Source organism: Cherax quadricarinatus, chromosome 100, assembly GCF_038502225.1.
Source record: "Cherax quadricarinatus isolate ZL_2023a chromosome 100, ASM3850222v1, whole genome shotgun sequence".
In the NCBI taxonomy this organism is placed as follows: Eukaryota; Metazoa; Arthropoda; class Malacostraca; order Decapoda; family Parastacidae; genus Cherax; species Cherax quadricarinatus.
The window spans coordinates 6,885,345-6,911,349 of record NC_091391.1 but is presented as its reverse complement, the minus strand read 5'-3'; the positions used below and the strand labels follow the sequence as shown (position 1 = coordinate 6,911,349).

The 26,005-nt window shown below is 41.4% G+C and overlaps 1 protein-coding gene across 4 annotated transcripts in view; it reads right to left on the bottom strand.

Moving 5' to 3' along the window:
* Positions 1–26,005, bottom strand: part of Art4 (arginine methyltransferase 4) — a 167,544-nt gene that overhangs the window by 93,681 nt on the left and 47,858 nt on the right. For all 4 annotated transcript variants that reach the window (XR_011390991.1, XM_070079630.1, XM_070079632.1 and 1 more), the window contains exons 5-8: positions 24,161–24,337; positions 22,990–23,258; positions 16,206–16,378; positions 9,324–9,463 (exon numbers count right to left, since the gene is read on the bottom strand). Coding sequence is in view for 3 of the 4 variants with exons in the window: in XM_070079630.1 (XP_069935731.1) it covers positions 9,324–9,463; positions 16,206–16,378; positions 22,990–23,258; positions 24,161–24,337 (759 nt within the window). In the remaining variant the exon portion in view is untranslated. The remainder of the gene's footprint in view (positions 1–9,323; positions 9,464–16,205; positions 16,379–22,989; positions 23,259–24,160; positions 24,338–26,005) is intronic.

The following is a 26,005-nucleotide window of genomic DNA, read 5'->3' as shown; positions in this document are numbered from 1 at the left end:
TTAACACACTGGCTGATTCCCACCAAGGCAGGGTGACCCGAAAAAGAAAAACTTTCACCATCATTTACTCCATCACTGTCTTGCCAGAAGGGTGCTTTAAACTACAGTTTTTAAACTGCAACATTAACACCCCTCCTTCAGAGTGCAGGCACTGTACTTCCCATCTCCAGGACTCAAGTCCGGCCTGCCAGTTTCCCTGAACCCCTTCATAAATGTTACTTTGCTCACACTCCAACAGCACGTCAAGTATTAAAAACCATTTGTCTCCATTCACTCCTATCAAACACGCTCACGCATGCCCACTGGAAGTCCAAGCCCCTCGCACAAAAAACCTCCTTTACCCCCCCCTCCAACCTTTCCTAGGCCGACCCCTACCCCGCCTTCCTTCCACTACAGACTGATACACTCTTGAAGTCATTGTTTCGCTCCATTCTCTCTACATGTCCGAACCACATCAACAACCCTTCCTCACCCCTCTGGACAACAGTTTTGGCAATCCCGCACCACCTCCTAACTTCCAAACTACGAATTCTCTGCATTATATTCACACCACACATTGCCCTCAGACATGACATCTTCAATGCCTCCAGCCCTCTCCACGCTGCAACATTCATCACCCATGCTTCACACCCATATAAGAGCGTTGGTAAAACTACACTCTCATACATTCCCCTCTTTGCCTCCAAGGACAGAGTTCTTTGTCTCCACAGACTCCTAAGTGCATTGCTCACCCTTTTCCCCTCATCAATTCTGTGGTTTGGTCATTTAGAGAGAATGGATCAAAGTAGAATGACATGGAAAGCATATAAATCTATAGGGGAAGGAAGGCGGGGTAGGGGTCATCCTCGAAAGGGTTGGAGAGAGGGGGTAAAGGAGGTTTTGTGGGCAAGGGGCTTGGACTTCCAGCAAGCGTGCGTGAGCATGTTAGATAGGAGTGAATGGAGACGAATGGTACTTGGGACCTGACGATCTGTTGGAGTGTGAGCAGGGTAATATTTAGTGAAGGGATTCAGGGAAACCGGTTATTTTCATATAGTCGGACTTGAGTCCTGGAAATGGGAAGTACAATGCCTGCACTTTAAAGGAGGGGTTTGGGATATTGGCAGTTTGGAGAGACATGTTGTGTATCTTTATATGTGTATGCTTCTAAACTGTTGTATTCTGAGCACCTCTGCAAAAACAGTGATAATGTGCGAGTGTGGTGAAAGTGTTGAATGATGATGAAAGTATTTTCTTTTTGGGGATTTTCTTTCTTTTTTGGGTCACCCTGCCTCGGTGGGAGACGGCCGACTTGTTGAAAAAAAAAAAAAAAATTTCTACGAATCACCTCATCTTTCATAGACCCATCCGCTGACACGTCCACTCACAAATATCTGAATACATTCACCTCCTCCATACTCTCTCCTTCCAATCTCATATCCAATCTTTCATCACCTAATCTTTTTATCCTCATAACCTTACTCTTTCCTGTATCCACTTTTAATTTTCTTCTTTCACATACCCTACCAAATTCATCCATCAACCTTTGCAACTTTTCTTCAGAATCTCCCAAGAGCACAGTGTCATCAGCAAAGAGCAACTGTGACAACTCCCACTTTATGTGTGATTCTTTATCTTTTAACTCCACGCCTCTTGCCAAGACCCTCGCATTTACTTCTCTTACTACCCCATCTATAAATATATTAAACAACCACGGTGACATCACACATCCCTGTCTAAGGCCTACTTTTACTGGGAAATAATCTCCCTCTTTCCTACATACTCTAACTTGAGCCTCACTATCCTCGTAAAAACTCTTCACTGCTTTCAGTAACCTACCTCCTATACCATATACCTGGAACATCTGCCACATTGTCCCCCTATCCACCCTGTCATACACCTTTTCCAAATCCATAAATGCCACAAAAACCTTTTTATCCTAATCTAAATACTGTTCACTTATATGTTTCACTGTAAACACCTGGTCCACACACCCCCTACCTTTCCTAAAGCCTCCTTGTTCATCTGCTATCCTATTCTCCGTCTTACTCTTAATTCTTTCAATAACAACTCTACCACACACTTTATCAGGTATACTCAACAGACTTATCCCCCTATAATTTTTGCACTCTCTTTTGTCCCCTTTGCCTTTATACAAAGGAAATATGCATGCTCTCTGCCAATCCCTAGGTACCTTACCCTCTTCCATACATTTATTAAACAATAGCACCAACCACTCCAAAACTATATCCTCACCTGCTTTTAACATTTCTATCTTTATCCCATCAATCCCAGCTGCCTTACCCCCTTTCATTTTACCTACTGCCTCACGAACTTCTCCCACACTCACAACTGACTCTTCCTCACTCCTACAAGATGTTATTCCTCCTTGCCCTATACATGAAATCACAGCTTCCCTATCTTCTTCAACATTTAACAATTCCTCAAAATATTCCCTCCATCTTCCCAATACCTCTAACTCTCCATTTAATAACTCTCCTCTCCTGCATGTTTATGAGACAGAAAAAAAAGACACCAACAATCCTACCATCTAATAAAACAGTTACAGGCTTCTGTATTACTCTCACTTGGCAGGACAGTTGTACCTCCCTGGGCAGTTGCTGTCTACCAACCTACTACCTAGGATGTGCCAATATATTTTTTTTATTATTAACACATCGGCCATTTCCCACCAAGGTAGGGTGGCACGAAAAAGAAAAACTTTCACCATCATTCATTCATCACTGTCTTGTAAGAGGTGTGCTTACACTACATTTATATAACTGTAACATTAACACCCCTTCTTCAGAGTGAAGGCACTGTACTTCCCATCTCCAGGACTCAAGACCAGCCTGCTAGTTTCCCTCAATCCCTTCAAAAATATTACCCTGCTCACACTCTAACAGCACGTCAAGTCCTAAAAACCATTTGTCTCCATTCGCACTGATCTAACAAGTTCATGCATGTTTGCTGCAAGTCCAAGCCCCTTGCACACAAAACCTCCTTTACCTCCTCCCTCTAACCTTTCCTAGGCAGACCTCTACCCCGCCTTCCCTCCACTCCAGATTTATACACTCTCGAAGTCATTCTATTTTGTTCGATCCTCTCTGCATGTCCAAACCACCTCAACAACCCCTCTTCAGCCCTCTGGATAACAGTTTCTGTAATTACGCACTTCCTCCTAATTTCCAAACTACAAATTCTCTGCATTATATTCACGCCACACATTGCCCTAAAACACATTTCCACTGCCTCCAGCCTTCTCCTTGTTGCAACATTCACCACCTATGCTTCACACCCATATAAGAGCGTTGGTATAACTATACTCTCATACATTCCCCTCTTTGCTGCCATGGATAAAGCTCTTCGTCTCCACAGACTCCTCAGCCCACCACTCACCTTTTCCCCCCTAGTCAATTCTAAAATTCACCTAATCTTTCACAGACCCATCTGCTGACACATCCACTCCTAAATATCTGAATACATTCACATCTTCCATACCCTCTTCCTCCAACCTGATATCCAATCTTTCATAACCTAATCTTTTTGTTTTCCTCATCACCTTACTCTTTTAACTTTTTTCTTTTACATACCCTACCAAACTCGTCCACCAGCTTCTGCAACTTTTCTTCAGAATCTCCCAGCAAAGAGCAACTGTGACAACTCCCACTTTGTGTTAGATTCCTGTATCTTTTAACCCCAAAACTCTTGCCAACACCTGAGCATTCACTTCCCTTACAACCCCATCTATAAATATAGTGAACAACCATGGTGGCATTGCACATCCCTGTCTAAGGCCTACTTTTACTGGAAAATAATCTCCCTCTCTCCTACATACTCTAACCTGAACCTCACTATCCTTGTAAAAACGTCTCACTGCTTTCAATAACCTACCTCCTGTTCCATATGCCTTTTCCAAATCCATAAATGCCACAAAAACCTCTTTACCATTATCTAAATACTGTTTACCTATATGTTTCACTGTAAACACTTGGTCTACACACACCCTACCCTTCTTAAAGTCTCCTTGTCCATCTGCTATCCTGCTCTCTGTCCGACTCTTAATTCTTTCAATAATAACTCTACCATACGCTTTACCAGATACATATACTCAACAGACTTAATTCCCAATAATTTTTGCATTCTCTCTTTTGTCCCCTTTGCCTTTATACAAAGGAACTACACATGCTCTCTGCCAATCCCAAGGTACCTTACTCTCTTCCATGCATTTATTAAATAAAAGCACCAACCACTCTAAAACTATATCTCCACTGGCTTTTAACATTTCTATCTTTATCCCATCAATCCCAGCTGCCTTACCCCCTTTCATTTTACCTACTGCCTTACGAACTTCCCCCACACTCACAACTGGCTCTTCCTCACTCCTACAAGATGTTATTCCTCCTTGCCCTATACATGAAATCACAGCTTCCCTATCTTCATTAACATTTAACAATTCCTCAAAACATTCCCTCCATCTTCCCGATACCTCTAACTCTCCATTTAATAACTCTCCTCTCCTATTTTTAATTGTCAAATCCATTTGTTCCCTAGGGTTCCTTAACTTATTAATCTCACTCCAAAACTTTATTATTTTCAACAAAATTTGTTGATAACATCTCACCCACTCTCTCAGTTGCTCTCTTTTTACATTGCTTCATCACTCTCTTAACCTCTCTTTTCCTTTCTCCTTGCATCACTTCTACTTCGCAAAAACCTCTCATATGCTAACTTTTTCTCTCTTACTACTCTCTCTACATCATCATTCCACCAACTGCTCGTCCTCCCTCCCGCACCCACTTTCCGGTAACCACAAACTTCTGCTCAACACTAACGTTATATTCTTAAACCTACTCCACACATCTTCAATCCCATTGCCTATACTCTCACTAGCCCATCTGTCATCCAACAGTTGTTTATATCTTACCCTAACTGCCTCCTCTAATTTTAGCTTATAAACCTTCACTTCTCTCTTACCTGCTGCTTCCATTTTCCTTGTATCCCATCTACCTTCACTCTCGCTCTAGCTACAACTAGAAAGTGATCTGATATCTGTGGCCCCTCTATAAACATGTACAGCTTGACATCTACCCAACAGTCTTCTATCTACCAATATATAGTCCAACAAACTATTGTCATTAAGCCCTACATTATATGTTGTATACTTAATTATCCTCTTTTTTCTTAAAATATTTATCACCTGTAACCAAACCACTTGCTATACAAAGTTCACTCAAAGAGCCAACATCTAATAAAAATAATGACAATAATAACAGTCCATCTCCCTAGTAGCTTACAGAATGGGTAGGATCCAAACCCATGGCAAACCAGCCCTAAAACTAGCAGGCCAGTGCTCTAACCACTGTGCCACACTGGCCTAATAGATTTATCTAACTAGATACAGAATATTGTCCCTAGTTTTTGTACAGGAATTGTTTACTATCATGTTATGATTTTGCAAGTCACTGAGAACAGTTGATGCAAGATTCATCTACAAGAACCTGCATGGACCACAGTCACAGTAAGGACCACGCTATTCTCCCGAGTGTGTAGAAATATTATTTTTTTTTTTTTATTATCACACTGGCCGATTCCCACCAAGGCAGGGTGGCCCGAAAAAGAAAAACTTTCACCATCATTCACTCCATCACTGTCTTGCCAGAAGGGTGCTTTACACTACAGTTTTTAAACTGCAACATTAACACCCCTCCTTCAGAGTGCAGGCACTGTACTTCCCATCTCCAGGACTCAAGTCCGGCCTGCCGGTTTCCCTGAATCCCTTCATAAATGTTACTTTGCTCACACTCCAACAGCACGTCAAGTATTAAAAACCATTTGTCTCCATTCACTCCTATCAAACACGCTCACGCATGCCTGCTGGAAGTCCAAGCCCCTCGCACACAAAACCTCCTTTACCCCCTCCCTCCAACCCTTCCTAGGCCGACCCCTACCCCGCCTTCCTTCCACTACAGACTGATACACTCTTGAAGTCATTCTGTTTCGCTCCATTCTCTCTACATGTCCGAACCACCTCAACAACCCTTCCTCAGCCCTCTGGACAACAGTTTTGGTAATCCCGCACCTCCTCCTAACTTCCAAACTACGAATTCTCTGCATTATATTCACACCACACATTGCCCTCAGACATGACATCTCCACTGCCTCCAGCCTTCTCCTCGCTGCAACATTCATCACCCACGCTTCACACCCATATAAGAGCGTTGGTAAAACTATACTCTCATACATTCCCCTCTTTGCCTCCAAGGACAAAGTTCTTTGTCTCCACAGACTCCTAAGTGCACCACTCACTCTTTTTCCCTCATCAATTCTATGATTCACCTCATCTTTCATAGACCCATCCGCTGACACGTCCACTCCCAAATATCTGAATACGTTCACCTCCTCCATACTCTCTCCCTCCAATCTGATATTCAATCTTTCATCACCTAATCCTTTTGTTATCCTCATAACCTTACTCTTTCCTGTATTCACCTTTAATTTTCTTCTTTTGCACACCCTACCAAATTCATTCACCAATCTCTGCAGCTTCTCTTCAGAATCTCCCAAGAGCACAGTGTCATCAGCAAAGAGCAGCTGTGACAACTCCCACTTTGTGTGTGATTCTTTATCTTTTAACTCCACGCCTCTTGCCAAGACCCTCGCATTTACTTCTCTTACAACCCCATCTATAAATATATTAAACAACCACGGTGACATCACACATCCTTGTCTAAGGCCTACTTTTACTGGGAAAAAATTTCCCTCTTTCCTACATACTCTAACTTGAGCCTCACTATCCTCGTAAAAACTCTTCACTGCTTTCAGTAACCTACCTCCCACACCATACACCTGCAACATCTGCCACATTGCCCCCCTATCCACCCTGTCATACGCCTTTTCCAAATCCATAAATGCCACAAAGACCTCTTTAGCCTTATCTAAATACTGTTCACTTATATGTTTCACTGTAAACACCTGGTCCACACACCCCCTACCTTTCCTAAAGCCTCCTTGTTCATCTGCTATCCTATTCTCCGTCTTACTCTTAATTCTTTCAATTATAACTTAAATTATACTTAAAAAAATCTAATTAGACCAGCATTGTCAAAGTGATTCTTCTGCCAAAACTACCAGGAAACAGGAGAGGAGATACACTTCAGGATAGGTACTAGGGTTCACAATAGGTACTAGGCTTTAGGGGATATTAAGATTTTTTTTTTTTTTCAACAAGTCGGCCGTCTCCCACCGAGGCAGGGTGACCCAAAAAAGAAAGAAAATCCCCAAAAAGAAAATACTTTCATCATCATTCAACACTTTCACCACACTCACACATTATCACTGTTTTTGCAGAGGTGCTCAGAATACAACAGTTTAGAAGCATATACATATAATGATACACAACATATCCCTCCAAACTGCCAATATCCCAAACCCCTCCTTTAAAGTGCAGGCATTGTACTTCCCATTTCCAGGATTCGAGTCAGACTATATGAAAATAACCGGTTTCCCTGAATCCCTTCACTAAATATTACCCTGCTCACACTCCAACAGATCGTCAGGTCCCAAGTACCATTCGTCTCCATTCACTCCTATCTAATACGCTCACGCACGCTTGCTGGAAGTCCAAGCCCCTCGCCCACAAAACCTCCTTTACCCCCTCTCTCCAACCCTTTAGAGGACGACCCCTACCCCGCCTTCCTTCCCCTATATATTTATATGCTTTCCATGTCATTCTACTTTGATCCATTCTCTCTAAATGACCAAACCACCTCAACAACCCCTCTTCTGCCCTCTCATTAATACTTTTATTAACTCCACACCTTTTCCTATTTTCCACACTCCGAATTTTCTGCATAATATTTACACCACACATTGCCCTTAAACAGGACATCTCCACTGCCTCCAACCGTCTCCTCGCTGCTGCATTTATCACCCAAGCTTCACACCCATATAAGAGTGTTGGTACTACTATACTTTCATACATTCCCTTCTTTGCCTACATAGATAACGTTTTTTGACTACATATACCTCAACGCACCACTCACCTTTTTTCCCTCATCAATTCTATGATTAACCTCATCTTTCATAAATCCATCCGCCGACACGTCAACTCCCAAGTACAGTGGACCCCCGGTATTCGATGGCATCGGTATTTGATAAATCCGGTATTCGATGCATTATATCGCAAAAAATTTTCCTCGGTATTCGATACGATTCGTACGAGACCTGTCCACGTGTGGCCTGAACTGCCCCTTGTGTGCCAGTGTTTACAAGCCAGCCAGTGAGCACGCATCTAAGGATACATTCGGTACATTCCATATTATCACTGTGTTTGGTGCTTGTTTCTGCAAAATAAGTCACCATGGGCCCCAAGAAAGCTTCTAGTGCCAACCCTGTGGTAAAAAGGGTGAGAATTAGTATTGAAATTAAGAAAGATTTTGAAGGGTTTGGGGCTAACCCTGAGAAGCCTATACCAGTTGTGGAATACATTGTGCCTACTTCAAAAATTAAGGAAGTGTGTGCACAGTGGGTTAAAGTGCAAACCTTTATGGATGAAAATCACCCTAACACAGCTATTACAATGACAATGTTGTGGCCCATTTTAGACAAATCGTAAAGGAACGGGAGGTACAGGCCTCTATGGACAGATTTGTTGTGCGACAGAGGTCCAGTGACTCTCAAGCTGGTCCTAGTGGCATTAAAAGAAGAAGGGAAGTAACACCGGAAAAGGACTTGCTACCTCAAGTCCTAATGGAAGGGGATTCCCCTTCTAAACACTAACACCTCTCCCCTCCTCCCATCCCATCAATCATCACCAGATCTTCATTAAAGGTAAGTGTCAATTATTTTATTGTTATTGTAATTATTCTATTGCATTAAACTTAATATTTCATGTAGTAAAATTTTTTTTTTCATACTTTTGGGAGTCTTGCACGGATTAATTTGATTTTCATTATTTCTTATGAGGATAATTGATTCGGTTTTCGATATTATCGGTATTCGATGAGCTCTCAGGAACGGATTAATATCGAATACCGGGGGTCCACTGTATCTGAAAACATTCACTTCTTCCATACTCCTCCCCAATTTGATATCCAATTTTTCTTTATCTAAATCATTTGATACCCTCATCACCTTACTCTTTTCTATGTTCACTTTCAAAAAAAAAATTTACCTAATTTAGGCTTAAATTTCAGCCAAATTAAATTTTTATTAGTGTAAAATATTTAACTTTCAACCCAACTAGGATTTCATTAATGTAATATAAAAGCTTCCACATGATCAGGACAACAGTGATTCACAAATGTCTGGACAAACAATACAGAAAAATACATATAGTTTACCTGATACCAATGAGTGAGAGGTTCTGTGGGAGCCGTTGAAAGCCAGACTGTCTGCGTTGAACCCAGGAAAGCAACATCAAACCAGAATGCCAGGCCGTGCATTGTACATGACTTCAAGATGTGGAACTCCAGCGGGATAACTGGTGGGAGGAAAAGATGAAAGTGTTTCCTCCTCCTAAATACAACATTAAACAAGTGGCTACTCATCTAAGTAAACTAATCTCAATATATTTTAAAGAAATAACACAACAAAAAGAAAAGTACATTATCCATGTCAATCTGGAAGATGATGCCAGTCACCCCAGTTTTTTTTCAGTTTCTTATTACACATTTTGAGTTCTGCAATTTTTATGGGATGTTAATTCAGTTGTAGCCCATAAGGAAAAAAATCAGAAAGATGTTTGATAACAGATAATAAGTATTTAATTTTTTTTAACACGTTGGCCACTTCCCAACGAGGCAGAGTGACCCAAAAAGAAAGAAAAAAATTTCATCATCATTCCTACATAATCACTGTCTTTGCAGAGGTGCTCAGATACGACAGTTTTGAAGTCCCTCCAAACTGTCAATATCGCCCCCTTTAAAGTGCAGGCATTGTACTTCCCATTTCCAGCACTCAAGACCAGCTAACCGGTTTCCCTGAATCCCTTCACTAAATATTACCCTGCTGACACTCCAACAGCTCGTCAGGTCCCAAAAACCATTCGTCTCCATTCACTCCTACCTAACATGTTCACGCATGCTTGCTGGAAGTCCAAGACCCTCGCCCACAAAACCTCCTTCACCCCCTCCCTCCAACCTTTTTGAGGACAACCCCTACCCGCCTTCCTTCCCCTACAGATTTATACGATCTCCAAGTCATTCTACTTTGATCCATTCTCTCTAAATGACCAAACCATCTCAACAACCCCTCCAACTAATACTTTCATTAACTCCACACCTCCTAATTTCCACACTCCGAATTCTCTGCATAATATTTACACCATACACTGCCCTTAGACAGGACATCTCCACTGCCTCCGACAGCCTACTTGCTGCAGCATTTACAACCCAAACTTCACAACCATACAAGAGTGTTGGTACCACTATACTTCGTACATTTCCTTCTTTGCCTCCATGGTTAATGTTTTTTGTCTCCACATATACCTTGATGCACCACTCACCTTTTTTCCTTCATCAATTCTATGGTTAACCTCACCATTCATAAACCCATTAACTGACAAGTCAACTCCCAAATATCTGAAAACATTCGCTTCTTCCATACTCCCTCTCTCCAATGTGATATCCAATTTTTCTTTATCTAAATCATTTCATTCCCTCATCACCTTACTCTTATATATGTTCACTTTCAACTTTCTATCTTTACACACCCTCCAAAACTCATCCACTAACCTTTGCAATTTTTCTTTAGAATCTCCGAAAAGCACAGCATCATCAGCAAAAAGTAACTGTGTCACTTCCGATTTTGTATTTAATTCCCCATAATTTAATCCCACCTCTCTCCCGAACACCCTAGCATTTACTTCCTTTACAACCCCATCTATAAATATATTAAACAACCATGGTGACATTACACATCCCTGTCTAAGACCTACTTTTACTGGGAAGTAGTCTCCCTCTCTTCTACACACCCTAACCTGAGCCTCGCTATCCTCATAAAAACTCTTTACAACATTTAGTAAATTACCACCTATTCCATATACTTGCAACATCTGCCACATTGCTCCCATATCCACTCTATTTGCTACATGTAAAAAGAATTTTTTTTTCTTTGTGTGAATAGCAATTTAGGGTGACCTGAAAAGAAAATATTTCGTTTTTTTCTTTTTAGGTCACCCTACCTCAGTTGGAGACAGCCAGTATATTAAAAAAAATTATTCTTAAGATTATTATTATTTAGTGTAGCTATAGTACAAGTAAGAGGAAGATGGGACACAAGGAGAATATCATTAAAAGATGGAAGTGAAAGTTTATAAATTAATGGAGATTGTTAAGGCAAAATGTAAATAACTACTGTGAGGAAGGGTGAGAGTGAGTACAGGAGGTGGTAGTACTACTACCACCTCCTGCCTATATATACCCAACCTGCTCTCCTTTTCGTTAGTGTGACTTTGTAAATGGTCCAAGTCAGGCTGAAACGTCGTCGTAAGCTCCTCTCTTCTACGTGCGGGTTATTTGTGTATCGTTCCAGTCATGGTATTGTGCCTTTTTTTTTTTTTGTTAAGTTGAGAATCTCTATGGAACAAATGGATTTAACAGTTAAGAACAAGAGTGAAGTTATTAGGTGGGGAGGGAGAGGTACTAGGAAGAGGGAGAGAATACTGTAAGCAGCAGTTGAATGTCAATGAAGAATGGGAAGCAGTGATTTCATGCATAAAACAGAATAGTATAACAGCTTTTAGGAGAGAGGAACAGGCAGATGTAAGTGTGAGTGAAGTGTGTGTAGGTAGAGTATAAGGAAGTAAAATAGCTGAGCTAGGTGGGAGCAAGACAGAAACATTAACAGCTAGTGAGGATATGTTTTGGAGTAGCTGGCATATTTGTTTAATAAATGTGTAAAAGGAAGGAGGGAAGAGGGGGGAAGAGGGGGGCAGGAGGCACCTAGGGACTGGCAGAGATCATGTAGAGTTCTTTTGCATACAGAAAAAGGGAATCAGAGAGAATGCAAGACTTACAGAGGGAAAGATTTATGGCACAGTTATTACTGAAAGAATTAAGAGTAAGACAGAGCAGAACGGCAGATGAACTAGGTGGGTTTAAGAAGGGTAGGGGATGTGTAGCATGTAAGTGCATATTACTTAGATAAAGGTAAGGAAGTTTTCATTTTATTTATGGATTTAGAAAAGACTTATGATAGGGTGGATAGAGGAGTAATGCTGCAAATGTTCAAGTGTGTGGAATAGGTGGTAGGTTATTTAAAGCAGTTAAGTTATTATGTTATAGGTAGTAGGTTGGTAGACAGCAACCGCCCAGGGAGGTACTACCGTCCTGCCAAGTGAGTGTAAAACGAAAGCCTGTAATCGTTTTACATGATGGTAGGATTGCTGGTGTCCTTTTTTTCTGTCTCATAAACATGCAAGATTTCAGGTACGTCTTGCTACTTCTACTTACACTTAGGTCACACTACACATACAAGTATAAGCATATATATACACGCCCCTTTGAGTTTTCTTCTATTTTCTTTCTAGTTCTTGTTCTTGTTTATTTCCTCTTATCTCCATGGGGAAGTGGAACAGAATTCTTCCTCTGTAAGCCATGCGTGTCGTAAGAGGCGACTGAAATGCCGGGAGCAAGGGGCTGGTAACCCCTTCTCCTGTATATATTACTGAACTTGAAAGGAGAAACTTTCGTTTTTCCTTTTGGGTCACCCCACCTCGGTGGGATATGGCCGGTGTGTTGAAAGAAAGTTATTATGTGGATAGCAAGGTTTAGGTAAGGGTATGTAGGTGAGGGTTATTTTCCAATAAATTTAGGCCTAAGGGATGTGTAATATCACCAGTCATTTAATATACTTATAGAAGGGATTGAGAGAGAAGTGAATGATGGGGTATTGGGGAGATATGTGGTATTAAAACAATGAATCTGATACAAAGTGGGTTATCAGTTGCTTTTTGCCAATGACACCTTCAATATGTCTAACGAGTTCCAAGAGTTTTTCTACTGGCCCGGCCCTGGGCCAGGCCAGTAGAAAGGGCAGAGTCAATGAAATAGGAAGGGTAGCCAAGACGGGAAAATGAATTATGAAGAGTGGAGATTTATGCTGGAAGGAACTTAGGATCACAGATGCAGAGGGCACGGAGAAAGAGGGAGATAAGAACACTTTTCTTGACAGGGGAAGCATGATAGGAAAAGCAGTGAATGTACATGCCACTGTGCATAGGTTTGCGGTAAACGGAAAAGGAAAAGCCTGTATCTGAGCGGTGGACATGGACTTCAAGGAAAGGAAGCAAGGAATTAGATTCCCATTCAGCTTTAAACTTAATGGAAGGGTCAACATTATTAAGGGCTTCAAGAAAAGGTTGGAAGAGACTAGAGTCATGAGGCCACAGAGCAAAGCTGTCATTTACATCTAAAAATAGTGTTAGGCTTGCCGACACTAACAATGCTCTTTTCTGTCACGTCAGAGATCACAGCCATCCTATTGATTGGTCTTCTGCTAAAACTGTCTTCCCTACTTTCAACTTTAATAGTCGCCATCTGGTCGAATCCTCCCTAATACACAACTTTCCTTGTATGAATCTTAGTCCTGGCTTTGTCTCTGTATATGCCTTCCTCTCCCACTACATTGTGAAATGCTCCAAACTTCAGAACACCCATGACTTAACCTGATTCCTCCTTTTTCTTCTTCTCCCTTGTTACACCCTTTTGTTCATTTTCTTCTTGTTATTATCACAATGATATACTTTTACATGTTATTTTTGCTATTTCACTTAATATTATATTCAGGAGTAATTCCATTAGTAGCTAAAATGGATTTACTCGACTTTATAATATTACCTGGTCGTATTACTTAGCTTTGTATTTAGGTAGGTCATTTAATTAGTGTCAACTGCTGGTGACCTGGCCAAGCACCAGTAGGTGTTTTGAGCTGCTCAACCCCTGTTCCGACCGAGACAAAGTGGGCTGATAAAGCCTCACAGAGTTCAGTTCATACCTTCCTCTGGACCAGGAAGGGTTGAGGGAAGTATCCACCTCTAAACCACCATTTGCCTCCCTAGAAAATCCCAGGAATTTTCGGGAACTTACTGCTAAGACTTATCTCGGTTGGAGAAGGCGGTTGAGAAGCTCTTAGAGAAAGTGAAGCCAAGTGAGCAAGCCTCTGTAGTGTATGAGGACTTATTGTAAAGTGAACCCTATCATAAGAAATCTATTGTGTTCGAGTTTTTAGGCAACGCCTGTGCATGTGCATATACTAATGTTTCGTGACTCACTCAGAGCCATTTGTAAATACTTGACCTAGTACTGTGTTGTTTTAACCCTTTGACTGTCGCAGCCGTATATATACGTCTTATGAGGTACCGTGTTTGACGTATATATACTCATAAATTCTCTCGGCTTCAAATCAAGAAACAGAAAGCTGGTAGGCCCACATGTGAGAGAATGGGTCTGTGTGGTCAGTGTGCACCATATAAAAAAAATCCTGCAGCACACAGTGCATAATGAGAAAAAAAAAAAAAACTCCGACCGTTTTTTTTTAATTAAAATGCCGACTTTGTGGTCTATTTTCGTATAGTATTTATGGTTGTATTCTCGTTTTCTTGGTCTCATTTGATAGAATGGAAAACATATTATAGAAATAGAGGTGATTTTGATTGATTTTACTATAAAAAGAACCTGGAAATGGAGCTCAAAGTAGGGGAAATGTTTGATTTTTGCCGATGTTCAAAAATAAACAAATGACATCATTGTCCAATAAATGTCCAACTAGCCATTCTAATATGCAATCATGAATGGGTTGATGTTATTTATACAATTATTACAATATTGCAGTAGTCTGCATAATAGTAAATCTTCTATTTTTTGTTTGAATAAAAATTCAAAATAGTAAGCAAGACTAATATCAGAGGGGCCTGGAGATGTGACTGATGAACAAAGAAAATGTTATTTTAGAGCCAGGAATGTCTGTATTGTACATTCTGGACCTTATTTTGAAATTGTCATATTCTTTAATTTTCATGAAATTGGCCAAATTGCAAATTTCTGACCATGTTATTGGGTAGTTGAAATTGGTAAATGGGCAGTTTCTTGTACTCAATCGATAGATAAAATGGAGGTCTAAAGAAATAGCTATGAGTTTAGTCGACTGGAACAATGGAATTAGGCGAAAATAGGGCTCAAAGTGGGCGAAATCGCTGATTTGTAAATATCACCAAGGTCGCTAACTTCGCGAGAGTGTAATTCTGTCAGTTTTCCATCAAATTTCGTTTTTTTGGTATCATTACAATCGGGAAAAGATTCTCTATCATTTCATAAGAAAAAATAATTTTTTTTTTTTTTGAAATTTTGCGACACCAGGAGACTCCTCAGGATTGGGGGTTGCGACAGTCAAGGGGTTAATGAGGAATGGTAAAAGTATTCTACTCATAGTGCAAAATATGAGAAGGTGAATTTAAGTGATTATTATGATTATTAATAAATTAAATAGAAACTAAAAAAAATCCTTTTCCTCTGAAGTGAGTACCTAGACGTACTAAGTTTATTTTGTTACGAAAAGCACGATAACCCAGGGACCAACTGACTATGTTCGTAACACCCTCTTCCCCTTTCCTCTTCTGGGTTGTCTTTCTTTCTTCTGCCTTTTATTTCTGTTCCTTCATTATTTCCCCCCCCCACCTCTGTGTTCTTGCTCTCCCTCTGTGAGCACCTAGCTTCCTTGCAGTGCTCCCCTTTCTTTGTATCTGACGGGCTCCTCCTCCTTACTTCCCCACCACTACTTCCTTCCACCTCTGCCACTACTACTACTACTACTACTACTACCACCACCACCACCACCACTTCCTGCCTATATATACCCGTCCTGCTGTACTTCTTGTTAGAGTGACTTTGTAAATGGTCCAAGTCGGGCCGAAACGTCGTCGTATGCTCCTCTCTTCTATGTGCGGGTTATTTGTGCATTGTTCCAGTCACGGTATTGTGCCTTTTTTTGTTATTTACTGAGTCTACATGTTGCCAACCCTTGGTGGAAGCAACATTCCAAGAAGAAACATGGCATTGGTGAAATAAGATGGATATGAACTAGAGATATGAATGAAAGGAAAGTTGCTAGAAAGCAGAAAGGAAAATAACAAACAATAACCAGTGAATCAAAGCCTCTGCGCACACACGTACTGGAAAGTGGTATAGCGCAACCATAACAAACCGCAATCAATTATATTTTTTTACCTAGATGATGTAGATCTTTTTCCTGTGCATTCATAAAATCCAGAGAATATCTAATTGATTTGGCTAAGCAGATTCCAATGTCAAAAGTGTCCACAATTGGCTGGCGGAGGTACTCGTTGAGCGCCTGCTCCCTAAGTTGGCAAAGGTCTACACCATGGAAGCAATTCTGGTACCTGGGTGGAAAATAATACTTGTTAAATAACAATAACAGCAATTTTCATTCTCAAAATATAACACTGAAACACAGGAATAGTAATATACAATCCTAAGGATTTTTAGCAATATCAGACAATGAAAAAAGTTTTAAAAGCATTTATTAGATTGTCAAAGGAAGGTTTTCCTTAACCTTTCATGCGTTGTCTCACAGGGGAGCTTTAATTTGTAAGGTAAAAGGACACAAGTGCAACTGTGATATTTATTGTGGCAATGTTTTGCTCTCCAGGAGTTTTGTCAAACATGGAGACCAAAACACTGTCACAATATAATTCCACATTAGCTGCACTTGTGTCCTTTTACCTAACAAGCTGTCGGTAATTCAACCAACATTATTATAGCTTTCACATGAGCTTATATACTTGGCTATGTGAAGTGTCTCACAGAGTTCAATCATTTATATTTAAGCAATGTAATACAGCAAAATCTCATGTTACAAACACCTGGAAGTTACGTAAATTCATTTTTTTTTTTTCAACAAGTCAGCCGTCTCCCACCGAGGCAGGGTGACCCAAAAAAGAAAGAAAATCCCCAAAAAGAAAATACTTTCATCATCATTCAACACTTTCACCACACTCACACATTATCACTGTTTTTGCAGAGGTGCTCAGAATACAACAGTTAAGAAGCATATACATATAAAGATAAATTAGACACATGTGCAACTCTTGGGTATCTTTATCAATAAAGTATCAATAAAGATACCCAAGAGTTGCACATGTGTCTAATTTATCAACATGTCGGTTCTCTGAACCATTCATCTACAAACATATAAAGATACACAACATATCCCTCCAAACTGCCAATATCCCGAACCCCTCCTTTAAAGTGCAGGCATTGTACTTCCCATTTCCAGGACTCGAGTCCGACTATATGAAAATAACCGGTTTCCCGGAATCCCTTCACTAAATATTACCCTGCTCACACTCCAACAGATCGTCAGGTCCCAAGTACCATTCGTCTCCATTCACTCCTATCTAACACGCTCACGCACGCTTGCTGGAAGTCCAAGCCCCTCGCCCACAAAACCTCCTTTACCCCCCTCTCTCCAACCCTTTCGAGGACGACCCCTACCCCGCCTTCCTTCCCCTATAGATTTATATGCTTTCCATGTCATTCTACTTTGATCCATTCTCTCTAAATGACCAAACCACCTCAACAACCCCTCTTCTGCCCTCTGACTAATACTTTTATTAACTCCACACCTTTTCCTAATTTCCACACTCCGAATTATCTGCATAATATTTACACCACACATTGCCCTTAACCCTTTGACTATTTTGGTCGTATATATACGTCTTACGAGCCAGTGTTTCAGACGTATATATACTCAATAATTCTAGCAGCTTCAAATCAAGCGGAAGAAAGCTGGTAGGCCCACATGTGAGAGAATGGGTCTGTGTGGTCAGTGTGCACCACATAAAAAAAATCCTGCAGGACACAGTGCGTAATGAGAAAAAAATAACTCGGATCGTTTTTTTAGATTAAAACGCCGACTTTGAGGTGTATTTTCGTATAGTATTTATCGATGCATTTGCATTTTCATGGTCTTAGGTGATAAAATGGAAAACATATTACAGAAACAGAGATGATTTTGATTACTTTGATGATGAAAACAACTTTGAAACTGAGCTCAAAGTAGTGGAAATGTTAGATTTTTACCAATGTTCAGGAGTAAACAAATCACACCACTCGTCCAATACATGTCAACTGGGGAGTCTAATATTCTTTCACTAGTGCACTGATATTAGTTATACCATTTTTACAATAATGCAGTAGTCTGCATAACAGTAAATTTTGTATTTTTTTGTATGAATAAAAAATCAAAATAGAAAGCAATAATAATATAAGAGGGGCCTAGAGATGTAACTAATGAACAGAGGATATGTTATTTTAGTGCCAAGAATGTCTACCTTGTTTATTCTGGACCCTATTTTGAAATTGGCATCTTTTTTAGTTTGCGTGAAATTGGCCAAATTGCCAATTTCTGACCACAATACTGGGTAGTCCAAATTGGTAAATGGGAGGTTTCTTGTACTCAGCTGATAGATAAAATGAAGTTCTAAAGAAATAGCTATGAGTTTGGTCAACTGGAACAATGGAATTGGATGAAAATAGGGCACAAAGTCGGCGAAATCGCCGATACGCATATGTCGCCGAGACCGCTAACTTCGCGGGAGCGTGATTCCATGAATTTTCAACCAAATTTCGAACTTTTGGTGTCATTACCATCAGGAAAAGATTCTCCATCATTTCAAAAGAATTTTTTTTTTTTCAAAAATTTATCGACATAGAATGACAGTTTCAGAGAGGGGCCTGAAACAGTCAAAAGGTTAAACAGCACATCTCCACTGCCTCCAACAGTCTCCTCGCTGCTGCATTTACCACCCAAGCTTCACATCCATATAAGAGTGTTGGTACTACTATACTTTCATACATTCCCTTCTTTGCCTCCATAGATAACGTTTTTTGATTCCACATATACGTCAACGCATCACTCACCTTTTTTCCCTCATCAATTCTACTGTTAATTTATTTTTTTTTTATTATCACACTGGCCGATTCCCACCACGGCAGGGTGGTCCACCAAGGCAGGGTGGTCCACCAAGGCAGGGTAGTCCACCAAGGCAGGGTGGCCCACCAAGGCCTTGTGGTCCACCAAGGCAGGGTGGCCCACCAAGGCAGGGTGGCCCAACAAGGCAGGGTGGCCCACCAAGGCAGGGTGGCCCAACAAGGCAGGGTGGTCCAACAAGGCAGGGTGGCCCACCAAGGCAGGGTGGTCCACCAAGGCAGGGTGGTCCACCAAGGCAGGGTGGTCCACCAAGGCAGGGTGGTCCACCAAGGCAGGGTGGTCCACCAAGGCAGGATAGTCCACCAAGGAAGGGTGGCCCACCAAGGCAGGGTGGTCCACCAAGGCAGGGTGGCCCACCAAGGCAGGGTGGCCCACCAAGGCAGGGTGGTCCACCAAGGCAGGGTGGTCCACCAAGGCAGGGTGGTCCACCAAGGCAGGGTGGTCCACCAAGGCAGGGTGGCCCACCAAGGCAGGGTGGTCCACCAAGGCAGGGTGGCCCACCAAGGCAGGGTGGCCCACCAATGCAGGGTGGCCCACCAATGCAGGGTGGCCCACCAAGGCAGGGTGGTCCACCAAGGCAGGGTGGTCCACCAAGGCAGGGTGGTCCACCAAGGCAGGGTGGCCCACCAAGGCAGGGTGGTCCACCAAGGCAGGGTGGCCCACCAAGGCAGGGTGGTCCACCAAGGCAGGGTGGCCCACCAAGGCAGGGTGGTCCACCAAGGCAGGGTGGCCCACCAAGGCAGGGTGGCCCACCAAGGCAGGGTGGCCCACCAAGGCAGGGTGGCCCACCAAGGCAGGGTGGTCCACCAATGCAGAGTGGTCCACCAAGGCAGGGTGGTCCACCAAGGCAGGGTGGCCCAACAAGGCAGGGTGGTCCAAGGCAGGGTGGTCCACCAAGGCAGGGTGGCCCACCAAGGCAGGGTGGCCCACCAAGGCAGGGTGGCCCACCAAGACAGGGTGGCCCGAAAAAGAAAAACTTTCACCATCATTCACTCCATCACTGTCTTGCCAGAAGGGTGCTTTACACTACAGTTTTTAAACTGCAACATTAACACCCCTCCTTCAGAGTGCAGACACTGTACTTCCCATATCCAGGACTTAAGTCCGGCCTGCCGGTTTCCCTGAACCCCTTCATAAGTGTTACTTTGCTCACACTCCAACAGCACGTCAAGTATTAAAAACCATTTGTCTCCCTTCACTCCTATCAAACACGCTCACGCATGCCTGCTGGAAGTCCAAGCCCCTTGCACACAAAACCTCCTTTACCCCCTCCCTCCAACCTTTCCTAGGCCGACCCCTACCCCGCCTTCCTTCCACTACAGACTGATACACTCTCGAAGTCATTCTGTTTCGCTCCATTCTCTCTACATGTCTGAACCACCTCAACAACCCTTCCTCAGCCCTCTGGACAACAGTTTTGGTAATCCCGCACCTCCTCCTAACTTCCAAACTACGAATTCTCTGCATTATATTCACACCACACATTGCCCTCAGACATGACATCTCCACTGCCTCCAGCCTTCTCTACACTGCAATATTCATCACCCATGCTTCACACCCATACAAGAGTGTTGGTAAAACTATACTCTCATACATTCCCCTCTTTGCCTCCAAGGACAAAGTTCTTTGTCTCCACAGACTCCTAAGTGCACCACTCACTCTTTTCCCCTCATCAATTCTATGATTCACCTCATCTTTCATAGACCCATCCGCTGACATGTCCACTTCCAAATATCTGAATACATTCACCTCCTCCATACTCTCTCTCTCCAATCTTTCATCACCTAATCTTTTTGTTATCCTCATAACCTTACTCTTTCCTGTATTCACTTTTAATTTCCTTCTTTTGCATACCCTACCAAATTCATCCACCAACCTCTGCAACTTCTCTTCAGAATCTCCCAAGAGCACAGTGTCATCAGCAAAGAGCAACTGTGACAACTCCCACTTCATGCGTGATTCTTTATCTTTTAACTCCACGCCTCTTGCCAAGACCCTTGCATTTACTTCTCTTACAACCCCATCTATAAATATATTAAACAACCACGGTGACATCACACATCCTTGTCAAAGGCCTACTTTTACTGGGAAATAATTTCCCTCTTTCCTACATACTCTAACTTGAGCCTCACTATCCTCGTAAAAACTCTTCACTGCTTTCAGTAACCTACCTCCTACACCATACACCTGCAACATCTGCCACATTGCCCCCCTATCCAATGCCTTTTCCAAATCCATAAATGCCACAAAGACATCTTTAGCCTTATCTAAATACTGTTCACTTTTATGTTTCACTGTAAACACCTGGTCCACACACCCCCTATCTTTCCTAAAGCTTCCTTGTTCATCTGCTATCCTATTCTCAGTCTTACTCTTAATTCTTTCAATAATAACTCTACCATACACTTTACCAGGTATACTCAACAGACTTATCCCCCTATAATTTTTGCACTCTCTCTTTTGTCCCCATTGCCTTTATACAAAGGAACTATGCATGCTCTCTGCCAATCCCTAGGTACCTTACCCTCTTCCATACATTTATTAAATAATTGCACCAACCACTCCGAAACTATATCCCCACCTGCTTTTAACATTTCTATCTTTATCCCATCAATCCCGGCTGCCTTACCCCCTTTCATTTTACCTACTGCCTCACGAACTTCCCCCACACTCACGACTGGCTCTTCCTCACTCCTACAAGATGTTTTTCCTCCTTGCCCTATACATGAAATCACAGCTTCCCTATCTTCATCAACATTTAACAATTCCTCAAAATATTCCCTCCATCTTCCCAATACCTCTAACTCTCCATTTAATAACTCTCCTCTCTTATTTTTAACTGACAAATCCATTTGTTCTCTAGGCTTCCTTGACTTGTTAATCTCATTCCAAAACTTTTTCTTATTTTCAACAAAGTTTGTTGATAACATCTCACCCACTCTCTCATTTGCTCTCTTGTTACATTGCTTCACCACTCTCTTAACCTCTCTCTTTTTCTCCATATACTCTTCCCTCCTTGCATCACTTCTACTTTGTAAAAACTTCTCATATGCTAACTTTTTCTCCCTTACTACTCTCTTTACATCATTCCACCAATCGCTCCTCTTCCCTCCCGCACCCACTTTCCTGTAACCACAAACTTCTGCTGAACACTCTAACACTACATTTTTAAACCTACCCCATACCTCTTCGATCCCATTGCCTATGCTCTCATTAGCCCATCTATCCTCCAATAGCTGCTTATATCTTACCCTAACTGCCTCCTCTTTTAGTTTATAAACCTTCACCTCTCTCTTCCCTGTTGCTTCTATTCTCCTTGTATCCCATCTACCATTTACTCTCAGTGTAGCTACAACTAGAAAGTGATCTGATATATCTGTGGCCCCTGTATAAACATGTACATCCTGAAGTCTACTCAACAGTCTTTTATCTACCAATACATAATCCAACAAACTACTGTCATTTCGCCCTACATCATATCTTGTATACTTATTTATCCTCTTTTTCTTAAAGTATGTATTACCTATAACTAAACCCCTTTCTATACAAAGTTCAATCAAAGGGCTCCCATTATCATTTACACCTGGCACCCCAAACTTACCTACCACACCCTCTCTAAAAGTTTCTCCTACTTTAGCATTCAGGTCCCCTACCACAATTACTCTCTCACTTGGTTCAAAGGTTCTTATACATTCACTTAACATAGCAATTTTTTTTTTTCTTTTAAAACATTCAGAAAAATATTATGAAGATTTTGGTGAGAAATTTTTTTCCGAATATTTTTCGACATTGAGAGCGAGTTTAAGATCACAGGTCTCGACAGTGAAAGGGTTAATGAAGCATACACACAACAGACAGGAGTGAAGGACTAGTAACCCCTTCTCTTGTATACATTACTAAATTTAAAAAGAGAAACTTTTGTTTTTCTTTTTAGGTCATCCTGCCTTGGTGGGATACAACCAGTTCATAAAAAAAAAAATACATTAAGTGAATTTTTACCAGAAATTTGCCTTGTTGAGCTGCTCATAATAAAGGGATTCATCATTGAAGGGAGCCACATGAAGGTCCCCCCGGGAAGGGAACATGCGGCCAGATGGTTTAAGCCACTTCTTGGCGTGTAGATACGTTTCCAGCATACGCTCGTTGTACAACATGTAACCCATTGGCTCGGATATAATCATATCAACCATATCTGGCAAGTCGATTTCTTCTATCTTGCCAGCTATCACTTTGATGGTTTCCTGAAGATTGTTTGCTCTCACTAACATCTGTAAAGTAGATTTTTAATGTGTGAATAAGATCTGTTCAGTAACTATAATTTCTTTGATGTGCGCAGTAACTATAATTTTTGTCATATGTGAAAAAATATTTTTAGTGACAATATTGAAACCCATTTACAAAAATTCTACTGAATGTTATGTGTAACAGATGAAGATTTATGAAGCTCAGTATACAGGAATCTCCTACTTTAATAGGCTAATAGAATGGAGCAGACGGCATATAACTGTGAAGAATAGACAAGATTGTTTAGCCTTGATTTTAACCCTTAAACTGTCCAAACATAGATCTACATTCACGTGTGTAGCGCTCTGCACACAGATCAACATATTTTTTACATGCTTTCAAATGCAAAAAAAAAAAAAAAAGTAGATCTACGTTCGGAGCGCTACGCACACGAACACAGAGCTACGTTTGGACAGTTTAAGGGCTAATAATGACAGACAATTCTGTAGTCAGCAGATTTTGTTTCCAAATCAACTGACCCAGCATATTTAGTTTTGTATTTCCAAAGTCTTATTAATAATGACCATATGACCTGTCTTTGTAATACTCATTTGTGCTAAATTGTTATTTGTTTACAATAATGTTTGTACCACTGAATATATCATTGCTTAGTTAATCTTAAGTTAATTTTAAGCCTGCCCATAATGCTCTGCATACAAGGGGCTTTGGCATGTTGCACTGTAATAACTGTATTCCTTTGTACTTCACTGTATCATGTTCAAATTAATAAATAAATAAATCAGGGATTTACTGTATTACAAGTGTGATGACAAAAAAAATCATACACCAAATACAAAAACTGCATTACACCTTGTACAGTGACTATACCTCACAATGCTGTTAAATACAAAAATTGTATTACAGTTTGCATATACAATGACTATACCTCACAATGCTGTGCCATGGATGATGCTTCAACAGCATACACTTTGCGAGCCCCAGCCTGGGCAGCGAAGAACGAAAGAATCCCTGAACCGGCACCAACATCCAAAATTATTTTGTCCCTGAAGTCACTCATGTTGGAGAGAATTGCACGCTGATATGTTCCAGTCCGGATGTAATCCTGCCAATGAAGCCAAAAAATTTTACCTTTGATAATATTATTATTGTAAATACAGGCGCTCCTTGACTTATGACAGAGTTACGTTCTTATGAACCCATTGCAAGTTGAAAATATTGCAAGCCAAATATGTAAATAAATAAATTATGGGGAGTCATACAAAATGGGAGTTGACGCAGTGCCTTTTTTACTGATGATACTGTGCTTTTGGGAAATTCTGAAGAGAAGTTGCGAAGGTTAGCAGACAATTTTGGGAGGATGTGTAAAGAAAGAATGTCGAAAGTGAACATAGACAAGAGTGAGATGATGAGGGTATCACACAAGTTAGGTCAAGAAAAATTGGGTAGCAGATTGGAGGGAGGGCGTATGGAAGAAGTCAATGTATTCAGATATTTGGGAGTAGATTTGTCAGCAGATGGGTTTATGAAGGACAAGGTAAACCACAGAACTAAAGGAAAAAAGGTGTGTGGTGCACTGAGGTATATATAAGAGACAAAGAACATTAACCATGGAGGAAAAGAAGGGAATGTATTAGAGTATAGTAGTACCAACACTCTTATATGGGTGTGAAGCTTGGGCTGCAAATGCTACAGCAAGGAGGAGGCTGGAGGCAGTGGAGATGTCCTGTCTAAGGGCAATGTATGGCGTAAATATTATACAGAGAATTCGTTATGTGGAAATTAGGAAGAGATGTGGAGTTACTAAAAGTATTATTCAGAGGGGTGAAGATGGGTTATTGAGGTGGTTTGGTCATTTAGAGCGGACAAAGCAAAATGGAATATAAATCTGTAGTGGAGGGAAGGAAAGGTAGAGGTCATCCTTGGAAAGGCTGGAGGGGGTAAAAGAGGTTTTGTGTGCAAGGAGTATGGACATTAAGCAGGCATGTGTGAATGTGTTAGATTGGAGTGGAGACGAATGGGTTTTAGGACCTGATGAGCTGTGGGAGAGTGATTATTATTTTTTTTAATCAACACATCGGCCGTTTCCCACCAAGGCAGGGTGGCCCAAAAAAGAAAAACTTTCACCATCATTCACTCCATCACTGTCTTGCCAGAGGTGCACTCACATTACAGTTATAAAACTGCAACATTAACACCCTTCCTTCAGATTGCAGACACTGTACTTCCCATCTCCAGGACTCAAGTCCGGCCTGCCAATTTCCCTGAATCTCTTCATAAATATTACCCTGCTCACACTCCAATAGCACATCAAGTCCTATAAATCATTTGTCTCCGTTCGCTCTGATCTAACAAGCTCACACATGCTTGCTTGAAGTCCAAGCCCCTTGCACACAAAACCTCCTTCACCCCCTCCCTCCAATCTTTCCTAGGCTGACCTCTACCCCGCCTTCACTCCACTACAGATTTATATATTCTCGAAGTCATTTAATTTTGTTCCATCCTCTACACATGTTCGAACCACCTCAACAACCCCTCCTCAGCCCTCTGGTTAATAGTTTTGGTAATCTCGCACCTCCTCCTAATTTCCAAACTACGAATTCTCTGCATTATATTCACACCACACACTCCCCTCAGACACAACATCTCCACTACCACCAGCCTTTCTCCTTGTTGCAACATTCACCACCCATGCTTCACACCCATATAAGAGCACTGGTATAACCATACTCTCATACATTCCCCTCTTTGCTTTCAAGGACAAGTTCTTTGT